Source organism: Myiozetetes cayanensis, unplaced genomic scaffold (genome assembly GCF_022539395.1).
Source record: "Myiozetetes cayanensis isolate MyiCay16 unplaced genomic scaffold, myiCay2020 scf3, whole genome shotgun sequence".
Lineage (NCBI taxonomy): Eukaryota > Metazoa > Chordata > Aves > Passeriformes > Tyrannidae > Myiozetetes > Myiozetetes cayanensis.
This window is the reverse complement of record NW_026087521.1, coordinates 34,091,849-34,104,138: the sequence shown is the minus strand read 5'-3', so window position 1 is coordinate 34,104,138 and position 12,290 is coordinate 34,091,849. Positions and strand designations below refer to the sequence as shown.

Below are 12,290 nucleotides of genomic sequence, written 5' to 3'. Positions count from 1 at the left end.
CGCCGCGGTGGTTGGGCACGATCCCGCCGTGGGGTGCTGCGCGCTCGCTCGGAGAGTTACGGTAGGGCCCGCCTGCCCCGGCCGGCCTGCGATCGGGGCCGCGCCCAGGGGCGGGGCTCCGCGTCATCCTGCGCATGCGCGCGCGGGCGGCGCGGCCTGGCGCGGTGGCTGGCGGCGGCCTCGTGCGCGGCGGGTGAGCGGGGAAGGGGCGGCGACCGCGTGTGCGCGCCGCGACCGCGTGTGCGCGCCGCGACCGCGTGTGCGCGCGGCGACCGCGTGTGCGCGCCGCGACCGCGTGTGCGCGCCGCGACCGCGTGTGCGCGCCGCGACCGCGTGTGCGCGCCGCGACCGCGTGTGCGCGCCGCGACCGCGTGTGCGCGCCGCGACCGCGCGCTCACGGCGCTCGCTTCCTCCCCCGCAGGCCATGGCCAAGAGCCTCAGGAGCAAATGGAGGAGGAAGATGAGGGCGGAGAAGAGGAAGAAGAACGCGCCCAAGGAGCTGGAGAGGCTGAAGAAGATCCTGGGAGCCAACGCGGACGTTGTCATGGAAGAGGTCAAGGAGGTGGCGACCGTGCTGCCCCCCGAGAAAGTGCTGGAGCAGAGGGGTGAGTTGTGCTCTGGGTGGTTTTCCCTGGAGTCACCCAGGTTCAGGGACGTCCTGCAGCGTTGCTGCTGTTCCTGTGACTTTCGCTGTGGGCATCAGGCGTATGAGTATTACAGGCTGAGGACAGTGGGTTGGAAAACTTGTCTTTTAAAGCTAAAAGATGCTGTTAAAGCACCGAATCTGGTCATTTTGCAACGCTGGCATCCATATTGCATCCGGTCGCTTGTGGAACAAGGTTATTAACATGTGATTTTTAGTATGTAAAATACGTAATATATTTTGTGGAGATGTACCATGTAGTACCTTACAGAGAGACATCAGGTGAGCGAAGATTCATCGCTTAGCTGTTTTTCCAATCACAGCATTATATTTGCTGCTAAACAAGAGCTAGGATATAATTTCTGTCCTAATTTAAGAAGGACACGAAACATACAAACTAAATCTAAAGTAATTTTATATAATTTTTTATCAAGAATATAGTGGTGTTTTGCTGTTTACCGTCTCAAGGTAGGGGAAGTAGGGAGCCAGTTTCGGTTTACTAATTAATGCTGCAGTGCACGTGGTGCACGAATGGGTGGTATTAGGTGTCTACAGAAGATGCCATCTTCCTCTTTGTGCCTTAGATAGGAAGCAAGCTGTAAAGAAAGTGAGCAATTACCCAGGAAGTGGAAACAAAGGTTTTAAATACCTGCATACTGAACAGGAGTCATAAAGACACTTTATTTTCCCAAAACTGGAGTCCAAACTAAATCATAGTCCTTTTCTCCAATTTATGGCGCTTAAGATGTTCTGATATTGAAAGTGGAAAGAGAATGCTATATAAAAACACTTTCCCAGTTAAGGATAGTTTAAATTCTAATTTGAATTTTTATCCATGGTTCTGATTTGTCCTATAAACCAGGTAAGAGTTGTTTTTTACACGTTGCCAGCCTTCTGATGGTGAATCTGTAGGAAAAATCATTGCCTTAAACCTTTCTGAAGCAAATGCATGGCTGTCTGTCATTCCTGCATCTCCTTCCAACTCTGCTGTCAACTTCTCTACAAGTGGCCGTTGTCACTTGGCTTTTCCAGAGAGGTAACAGCCTCAGAAATACCTAAGAATATATGTCTTTCACAAACAACTACAAGTTTTGTGAAAATAATGGCGTCTTCTTTGAGAGGACTTTTCAGCACTAAGTGTGGACGCGAGGGAGTTTGCATCACCAAGTGTTACAAGGATTGAAGTATATAAAAACTTTATCCAGAATAGGTACTTTCCACAGACAGGTAAATAGCTTTCCAGACCAAGGAAGTATATAAGTATATATTATAGACATTTTACTGTGTTAGTCTAAGGAATTATTCACAGCACACTGTGATTTTTTTTTTTCTCCCAGTTTTTGTTGTTAGAAAATAAATAATGGAAGGTCTGGTTAGCCTTTGGTCAGTAGTGGTTTTGTAGCTGTAGTTTAAACTTTGTGGGGATGTACATAGTTTTCAAGATAGTCGTATCTATTGAGTCTGTTTCAATAACCGACCTTTATAGTGTTTTTTCTTGGTCCTTCTCTCTGTCTTTAACCCTCTTGATAGATTTTCTGTATGTCCCTGGACAACTTCTGCTCAGTGGGTTTCTTCCTGTTATTGATTCCTACAGCATCCCTGAGGTTGCAAAATACAATGAAAACATTGTGCTATGTGAACAACTGGTATTTTTTGTCCACGAGTATTCATTTAGTTTATGTTGCAGCAGACATTTATTGTGGATGTGCTTTTAATCTGTATAACAGATTAACCTGGTGTGTGATAGGACAGGAATTGGAGAAGCATCTTATGTATGTGCTGCTGGGTTTTTGTTGTATTATTGGAGGCTGTATCTCCTCTGTCATTTGGAAAACCACACTGTGAAGAAAGCCTCGTGTTTCTCTGATACCTTGTGAGGTTTCTGGAGCTGGAACATTTTTTGCTGCCTGTCCCATGCTGGGTCAGCCTTTGATTCTGCCATCAGGGACTAGGCAGTAGGGCCCTGGGCTGATTCTCTGCCGACTACAAGTATTTGTATCCCAACTTAGGGCTCCCTAAGCACATCTGTGGTGCAGATTCTTGTGGTGTAGACTATCAGCAATGCTACAACCATAGAAGCAGCACACTGGCCTTTTCCTCATGAGCTTTATCTCCTAACAACATACAAGGCACAATGTGATAAAGCTTTGAGTTGCATACGGGTGGCTTGGAAACAAGGTTGAAATAAAATTACAGAGCACAGTTCCAACCAGTACTTAGCAAGATGTTCCTCTTGGAGCCTTGTTGTTTCCCCAAGACACGATGCTCATGGGGTGTTAGCTAGCTAGGGATGCTGTTTTTGAGAGTGAGCTATGGTTGCGTGTCTCTGTGGTGGAGACCACGCACAATATTTTTAAACACAATATTGGAACAGACAGCAGACTAAAGAATAAGATGCTTTGCCCAGAAGGGCCTTTAGGTAAAATTCTGCACATTTACTATCAACTGTTGAAGTCCCTGGGTTGCAGTTGTATTGGTTTGGAAAGTGATTTCTGTATATAAACCCTTCAGCTTTCTATGTACAAATACTGTTGTGTCTAGGGGATATTTTGGGGAATCTAATAACAAAAGAGCATCTATGAAGCTGATTCATATTTTACTCACTATAAATACCTTTCATTTTCAGATGACTGCAAAATGGACTTGGATAATAAACGGAACAAAAAAACTCTTCTAGACCAGCATGGGCAGTACCCGATATGGATGAATTCCAGGCAAAGAAAGAAGCTTAAGGCACAACGTGTAAAAGGGAAAAAAAAATCAAAATTGGCCAAAGGCCTTGTCTGGTAAAATCAGTTTTGTAAGATCATGAATATTTTACTCAATAAATTTCCCACATATTTTGTGCTTGGTCACTGAGTATAATTTACTGTGTCGAATGGAATGTGAAGAGACTCTTAGGCCAGCAAGTGATGAAACAAGTATCAGCTTGGTGTCTCCTGTACTTAAAAAGCGAGATGAGAACCTTTGAGTAGACTAATTGTCTGTGGATATCTATTTTCTTAAGGGGGGAGGGTTTTCATCTTTTATGTTGTGAACACCAAAAACACTAAAGGAAATCCTGAAAATAATTAAACCAAATTTTTTTTGTACTGTGGTCTTTGTCAGTATAACTTCTCTTTTAGTAAACATAACCAAAGGATTCTGTAAGCTTACTGTATCCTTTAAATCCTTCTGTAAAATTACTTTTCTTGCTCTGATTCATGTTGCTTTTAACATCTGATAATTAGCGACAATGGACTTTGCGCATGTAACTTCAAAAATTTTATGTGCTGGAGTCAACAACAAGCCTTCATGAAACTTCTGCAAGTAAAAAGAGTACCAGTCTGACTTTAATTCACAAAGAGAACAAAAAACATTTCACTGCTGTTTGCAACAGAAATAATGTAGGACCTAAATAATTGAAAGTAAGACTGATTCTTTTATTATTAAAATTAGAGAACGCAAATGCACAAAATGGAAATAAAATAAATTTGTTTAAGATCTTTTCCAAGTTTTAGTAAAATAAACAATAATCTTCCATATGTACTTTCAGTAGACTTTTATGCCTCTTAAAATGGTACTCATCTATCATGCATTATGATGTGTGCATAGGTTAAAATCCTGCATGATTGCATATTAAATGCCATTTATGTGATTAGCTACAGTTGGGTGTGTATTAGTTGGCAATAACATGTGATGACAGATGGAAGAGTTAGTTGCCCTGAAAGCTTTGTGTTTTTTTAAAACACATTTATGTCTCTCACATAAATGTCTCTCATTTCAAGGATGGAAATAATTATAGTAGTGGTCCTGCAGTGTGTAGTCTTTTTAAGTATCAGTCATCAATACAGGGCATAATCTTTGCCCAGCTTCCTCCAAGATGGGATCCACATTCTGTAATTGTCCACAAATTGTGGTACGTGTCTGTTGTGATAACTTGGGCATAGGAAAGGAGACCTGTTCTTTTCAAAGTAATTACAGTAGGTTGTAGTGTGCTAAAATCAAATAAGAAGAACTCAAAAGTAAGAGAAAATTTAGTTTTTCTGGAAAAATACAGTGTGTTTATTATTCCTGTTACAGGAAACGTACTTTGTTGTTCAGGTAAAGAACTATACAGGTGTTGGAGGAAATACCAATGCATCTTCTGTTTTCACGTACATTGACAGTTAATGAGAACTGGTAAGATGTATAGATCACATATTACCAAATTACATGCCATTAACATCTTTGTACTTGAAAAATATTTCCATTAAATTGGTAATAGTCCTGGTAAAAAACAGCTGCTACTCTCTTTTTTTTTTTGTTTTATTAGACAAATGGGTCTAGATTTTGGTATCAAACTTATCTAAATGTTAGCATTTAGATTAGGACTACTTTAAAATTGATTCATGCAGAGAAAAGTGTTCATGGATGTGTTTAACCAGGAATGGAATGGAATGAACAGTCAGGTTTTATTTCTTTACTATTTTAATGATGTAGGTTTTATTTTGCTTAATGCGTGTTGTGGGGAATTGTGGAGGGAGTTTCTTGGGTTTAAATGTGAAAAAAAAGTTGTTTGTTTTTTTCTGTAGAGTAAGCACAGTGCTATTTTTAATATGCTTGTTTGTAAACCAGATAACTTTCAAGCAGCTGCCAGTGGGAAGGCAGGCTGATTGTCCTGAGTGGAGGTAATCAAACTGGCAAAATAACTCCTGTTTAAAGGTCCAGCTTCAGAGTCAGCTTATTGTTTAGGTGCACAGCCATACTCTGCCTCATTTGTCAAGCCTGCCACTGCTGCACTTGCCATACCCTCTCCTCGCTCTGTTTCAGTTCTGCCTCTTAACTCCTTCTGCCATAAGAGAATATGATTTTCACAACTATATAGTCTATTATTTGTGCTTTTATGACCTGGCCTTGATCTTTGTTGTGTGGATTTATTAATCTGTTGCTTTTGTGACCAGATTAAAAATTTGAATCTCAAGTGAGAGACTGCAGATGCTGCCCTGATCTTTTATTTAGCAGTTGCTTCCTTCCTGAAATAATACTGACTGTGTGAGGTATTTCCTTCACAGTGTCCAGGATAAAGTCAAATGTTCACTTAAACTACAGATATTTTAAGACATCCTGTTTGATTTTGAGGTAAAACAGAGGATAAGGAAGGAATAAACCCCAGTCTTTACTGGAAGGTAGCTCTTAGTCAAGTACCAGTGTATTGTGTACAATGTCACAACTCACTTGGGTGAGGCAAAGCTCTCAATGGGCCACAAAAGATTTTTGAGAGCCTGGTTGGGTGGGATCTGTAATCCAGGTTAAAAGCTTGCTTGTAGACAGAGAGCAGGAACCTCGCTGAATGTGCAGCACGGATGTAACCTCATGGATACAGCAGGGAAGTTCTACCTTCTGAGGCTTTGAACACATATTATATATGGGTGCTGTAAGTTTGTTATTTGTAATTTGCTTTAGATCTGCTTTGAGCAACTCTGATTTTTATATGAAAATACCAAACTTTTAGTTGCCATTGAATGATTCATATTGTTGAATCTAAAACACGTTTCTGTTTGAGTTGATGGAAAAAATAATTCATGTTTCTTTACAATAGAAAGTTAATTTAAACATACTTGATTTTGGCTGAAATACATATTTTAAAAGTCCTTAGATTTTCAAAGCAGTAATCGATCTTCTAAACAGCATTCTAATAATACCATATTTCATTGGTCTTTGTCAAAAATTTCTTTAGGTTGTGATTGAGTGAGAAAAGGTTGCAGTTGATTAAACAAACTGATATAAATGTAATTGTAGAACTTAAATGGCATTGTCAGAGTTGTGCTTTGTTTTGGTTTTTTTTAGTTCTGTAATTGTGCTATTATGAAACTGTTGGTTGAAACTTCCAGCCACTGTAACTCTGCCACCTACCTGCGAAGTGCTGTAGTAGCTGTATTTCACAAGAAGCTGTGTACAAAACGTAGGGGAAATAATGTAGACACTTTAGAAGTACAAGCATAAAAGCCAGCACTGAAATAATTAAATACTGTCGTTTTGCTGGAATGGTTATGTGTATAAGATGTGTGTGTGTGTATACAGTATTAAAAATGCATTAGCAAATTGCTAAACGTCCTGCACACTGTCAGCAGTTTCCTGAAAAGATGACAAGGTCTACCCTGTTTTGACCCATAATGCAGGACTTGGTTTTCAAAGTGGATTATTTCAGATGCCCAAAATAACTAGTGGCAGGTGTGGTGGTGCAGTTCCTGGGCTTTTCTGGTAACTCGGTGCTCTCGGACACCTCCGCGCTGTTTAGTCAAGTGGGTTGAGGGACAATTAGCTAAGATACACTGAAAATATTCTATTTCCACTATTTTTTTTCAGCTGGATTGGTTTACAGCTGCACAGTACAAAAAGCAGTGTCAGTAGGAGGCAATAGAAGACCAGGAACAAGTGGCTGGTGAAGGCGAGGCTGTGTCAGATGGTCCTGTTCCTGAAGTGATGATCTCATCAGCCACCTCTCCTCCTGTGGCATTAGCAACTCTCAGTGCAGCCACCATGCAGTTACAGCATTTTTAAGGAGGAGGAAATTCTGGAGACTAGGTCAAGCAAATGTATTGACGGGTGGTTTTGAAAGTGTTTCTCAGTAAATGGTAGAGTATTAGAATAATTGAGATCTGTGTTTTTTCTTACAGTCCCTGTTAAGTTTTGCTGTAATGCGTGGGTTCCAATGGTGCATAAAGTCAATTGTGAGCTTTTACAGGTTGTTTCAGTCTGCTTTATCTACAGCTGACACTATGGTTATAGAGGAGGCTAAATATAGTTTGGGGCTACCTAGTACTGGAGGAAGAATGTTACGGCTACGTGCTGCAAAGTGTTCTCCTGATATGTGGTCACAACTCTTTTTTTAAGCAACAAAAGGAGTCCTTGAAAAGGCTTTATAGTGTGTCTGTTTCTATTATGCTACCTTTTCCTCTTACTGCCTAAACAATCACATAAGTTCTGAATCTGATGGAAACCAGATATCTGATCTGTATCTGATTTGTAGTGTGAACTCTTCTGGTATCAAAGATTATGGGACTACACCCTTAGCATGCAGAAATCCAAGTGGTGCAAAGCAATCTGCTCCTCAGGGTGGCATAGTCATCTATGGCAGTTGTCAGGAGGATGACAGTCAGAAGCCATAGCTATGCATCATCACTCTCTTCAGCCAGTGTTTTACTATCCATTTTAACTTACCTAAGGGTGAGGTTTCAAGGGAGGACTGACTGAACCATCTGACAACTCACTTCTTTGGAAGAGCCTCTTCCCTTTTCCAGCTGCATTGTCCAATTCACAGTTTCCTACTTCGGTAGAAACAGACATTGTTTGGTTTTTATTTTCTGAGCTAAAAGTGAAAGAACTAACAACTTTCTTTTGTTAATAAAGACTTCACAATTGTGACAAGCCCACCATTCCCTGTCCTTTTATTCTTCCTACGCTGCTCCAGTGTTCTGATCTCAACTTTACCTTATCAATAGTGACAGCATTTAAAGGAAAAGAGGAGCCAAAATGGGAAGAGGAGGATATTTGCAGTGCCCCCTCTTCCTCATCCCAGTCACTTAAACATTACTCTCTTAGGTCTCTTGATTTTTTCTGATGCACATGTATCAGTACAAAAGGTCTGAAATGTTAGGAACAGTACATGGTATGGCAAGAGAGGGTTGTGTATTAAGGGTCCTACACAAGGTAGCATGACAACTGCTTTGTGAAGGGCTTTTATATTCCAAGCAAACAATCAGTGATTTTTCCTCTGCTTTCAATCTACTCAACTCTTCAGGAGACTATGAAAGTTACAAGTTATATTCTTGTTTGGTAAACTATTTAGTGTTTTTTCTCTCTAATTGCAGTTCATTTTCTTTCAAGGCTTCTGAAGTCTGAAGGTGGATTTTATAACATTTTTCAACTTTTGCCTTTATCCAGAAATGTGGGTTTGTGGATAGTATTTCAGTAAACAAAGGTGCATTTGTTGCCTCAGGACAGCTTATCTGACTCAGCCCAGGTGATCTATTCATACATTCATATTATTTGAAAAATGCATAATATCTCTTTTTTTGAAAGCTGACAAATTCATAATCTATAGGTATTCCATCATAAACTATTCCATGGTGCAGCTTGCTACCTTGAGTCTCTAAATTACTTTGACAATAGATGTTCTGTAAATTAAGCTTTGGTGGATTGTGATGTCTGTGTATGAAACAAGAACTTCTTATATCTATCGACTATTTCTGTCCATCTTGCTTATGCAAAATGTCAAAACTTGGTGCAGATCAGATCAGAGCTGCAGTTTGTCTTGCAAATGAATACAAAACATTTCTATGAGGAATTAGAGGAGGGGTTTTGTGACAACAGCTTCTTGCTTGTACGGTCTCAGGTTTAGCTCATGGTCACTACTGCTACTGAATAGCCTCACACCAAGTCCAAAATTCAGGTTAGTTCCCTTAATTAAAACAAAAAAAAAAAAGATATTTAAATCTAAATTGTTTGTGAGAACGAAGAAAGATAAAATACATTGCTTTTTCTAAAGTCCTTGAGCTCCCTTGCAATGTGGTATTGTTAGAGGACATCAAAGAAAGAAATCAGAGACTGAAGTGCACCAGGTTCTGTGCAAAGCCGATGGTGGAGCTGCAAACTACCCATCCGAACCCCAGCTGTGTTCCCTCAGAGACTTCGATTGTTTTTTTCTCTCCTAAATGTTCTTCAGGCTGCCTGAGTTCCTGTGAAAACAACACGAAGTTAGCCACGCTTGTGCCAGAGCAAATGCAGCCATAGTGTGATCTATATACTTGTGTTTGCCTGGACTGCTTGTTACAGCCTTGGCTGCTACTGTGTTCAAGAGAAAAAATGTTTAATTCCTTGAGTGTGAGACCAGGGTATAAGATCATCCATGGGAAATGGATGATCACCGGTTTTTATGTTGATGTAATAAATTTAGGAACTATTGCTTCAGTGTAGGGTACGGTGTCTTTATATATAGACACCTATGTTTTTATCAATCCCTTTTAAAGAGGTAACAAAGTGCATGTCAAGCATTAGGCCTTCTCATTTTCTCATGTGGGAGAAGATTGCATAGGGATTTCTTGTTATTTTCTTGCTGTTTAAAATAAATACTAACCTGCTAAGCGCTCTATGTGTCCAGTATTTTAGAAAGATTGTTATAAAATTTTTAAAAACTGCGGTTCTGTTTCCTTAGGCAACCAGCAAGATGCTAACGATCAATACATGTCCTTAACACATGCTACACATGTGTTTTTGTGTGGGGTGGTGTGGGTTTTTTGTTTGTTTGTTTTGTTTTTTTACCTATGGAAGAAAAGCTTTTTGTTGAACTACTTAATAAGCTCCTGACAGAAACCCTTGGCAGTGGGAACTGAATCTGTACTTCCACATCCGGCGATTGCCCTGTAATGGTGATGGGAGGAGGACAAAGGACAAAGTCTGCCAGGCATCGTGTTGCCACCTCAGCATTTCACTGTCCACAACAGCGTTATCCAACCTCAGCAGCAAGAGAGACTCGATTATCTGTTGTCGTGCTCAGTGTCATCAGGTCCTAACATGTCATTTTCCCCTCAAATTCAACAGTGACACGGATGACATAAGTTGGTGCCTTCGGTCCGTTTTCCCTTAAGTTCATCACTGGCGTGACTGACGGGACCGTCTCTGGATATTTTGAGCAAAAAGCAGGCGCCTCTCTGCAGGGAGCGATCCCGGGGGAGCCTGCAGGGAGCGATCCCGGGGGAGCCTGCAGGGAGCGATCCCGGGGGAGCCTGCAGGGAGCGATCCCGGGGGAGCCTGCAGGGAGCGATCCCGGGGGAGCCTGCAGGGCGCAGCCGGCTCCCGGCGGGCGGGGCTGGGCAGCCCCTGGCCCGGGCCGGCCCCGCTCCGCCCGGCGGGCACACGGAGGGGGGAGCCAGCCGGACCAGCCACAGAACGTGTCCCCAGCTCACGGGCCATGTGGGAAATCGGGAAATCGCATCACCGACACCCTGTACAAGATTTTTTCGTTGAAGAAATATCCTTAGTTTCCGCTCGGGCATATGTTAACTGCAGGAAAACGCGCAGTGCCCTCCCTATGCGTTGCAGAACAGTGCCATGGTCTGGCGAGGTTGGTTTGCTGTGGCTATTCCCAACGCTCTTGGGTTCATCGCTTTCCTAACTGCTTGAAGAACTGCTGGAATTACTGACAGATATCCTTTTCTAGTAAGGAGTGAAATTTAAATGTGTAAAACCACATTTTTAGTGCTATGTTTATAACTGATTGCAGTTCTTCTCTAAAAGTATACTAAAAATCCTCCTTCATGCAAATGCTTCCCCAATCTATGTTATTTTATCCTTAAACATGTTATTTTTCCAGAAAAGGGCACAAAGGGATCCATGACTTTTCCTGTTTTTAAAAAGAAGATTCTTTAAAAGCCTCATATCAGTCAACTGAACTGTTTTAATGAAAATGTCAGAAACTTAGTGCAAAGAGAGTTGGTTATATTTGCTTGTTTTATTTGAATTTTAAAATCTCCACGTGGTGATTTCAACTCAGGTTCTGTGTCAGGGAAATCCAGAAGTGAAGTTGACCAGAGACAAGTAAAAATGCCTGTGTTGTTTTCATTGTCCAAATGTAATGATGTGCAATGATTTAAACCAGCAGTTTCACATGGTTAAAAATGAATTGGATTCATAAAATTCTAAAAGTAACCTCAGAGACATCAAAAAGGATAACAGTTTGTGTTAGGGTAGAATTAGTTTTGAAACTACAAAAACTGTTTTCTGTGCATTCACAAAACAAAAAGTGCTTTTATTTTTAGGAATGCATAGAAAAAAACTTTGTTCTTATACCAACAAACACTGTTAGAACAAATGCATCCATTCCTGCAACTGTCATTGAAGCTGAGAAAAATAATCTTAAGCATTTCAGGAGTAAGTTAATGTAAAATAATATAAAATAGTGTAAAATTAGAAAAATTGTTTTTCAAATACAAGATTCACTCTGCAATAAAAACACAGAAAACAAGATTTCTTTATTTAAATGGGAATTTAAGAATCAGACATGCAGTGCTACAGTTGAGCAAATTTATGGAATAATATTTAAAACTGAAAAATATTTCTTGAAGTTGCAGGAAAATCAGTGTTGCTTAATTTGTAGAAATAAAGTCATACTTCAAAAAATAGTAAGAAATTAGTTTGCATATTCTATACAAATAAACTAAATTTATGTCGTAATAAACCTGTCAGTTCTAGTGAAGGAGAATTTTGCTACTCGTTTGTCTGGAAACAAAGGTTAAAACTTAAAAAAAACCCAGAAAACAGACAAGCTAAATTCGAGCTTTCATTGAAGAACAACAAATGAAAATAAAATTTGCAGAAAAGGTTTTTGCAAACCCTTTTCAAATGTAAATTAAAGTTCTAAATACATCTGAAACAATTTTTTAAAACTTGTTATTAGTATTACATTATTTTGATTCACAGTCTCTACATTTTAGGATCTTATTTCTGTCTGAAACTTCACTAATACAAAAGTTTGAACCAATGAATGCAGCTTCTGGTCTGCACTGATATATTTAGAGATTGATTTGCTGTGGAAGAAAATTAAATAATTTCCAAAATAATCTTTCCCAAATATCTTTTTGCATTAAACAGTGTTTGGATTCAGGATTCCTTCAGTGGTTCCTAATGA

General features: G+C 40.2%; 1 protein-coding gene across 1 annotated transcript; it reads left to right on the top strand.

Moving 5' to 3' along the window:
* The first annotated feature begins 142 nt into the window (after window positions 1–142).
* LLPH (LLP homolog, long-term synaptic facilitation factor) lies at window positions 143–4,171 on the top strand. The gene is made up of 3 exons (XM_050325373.1): window positions 143–193; window positions 422–605; window positions 3,270–4,171. Exons 2-3 carry the CDS (start codon window positions 425–427, stop codon window positions 3,431–3,433), a joined length of 345 nt encoding a protein of 114 aa, XP_050181330.1. The 5' UTR covers window positions 143–193; window positions 422–424; the 3' UTR covers window positions 3,434–4,171.
* The last annotated feature ends 8,119 nt before the right edge of the window (window positions 4,172–12,290 follow it).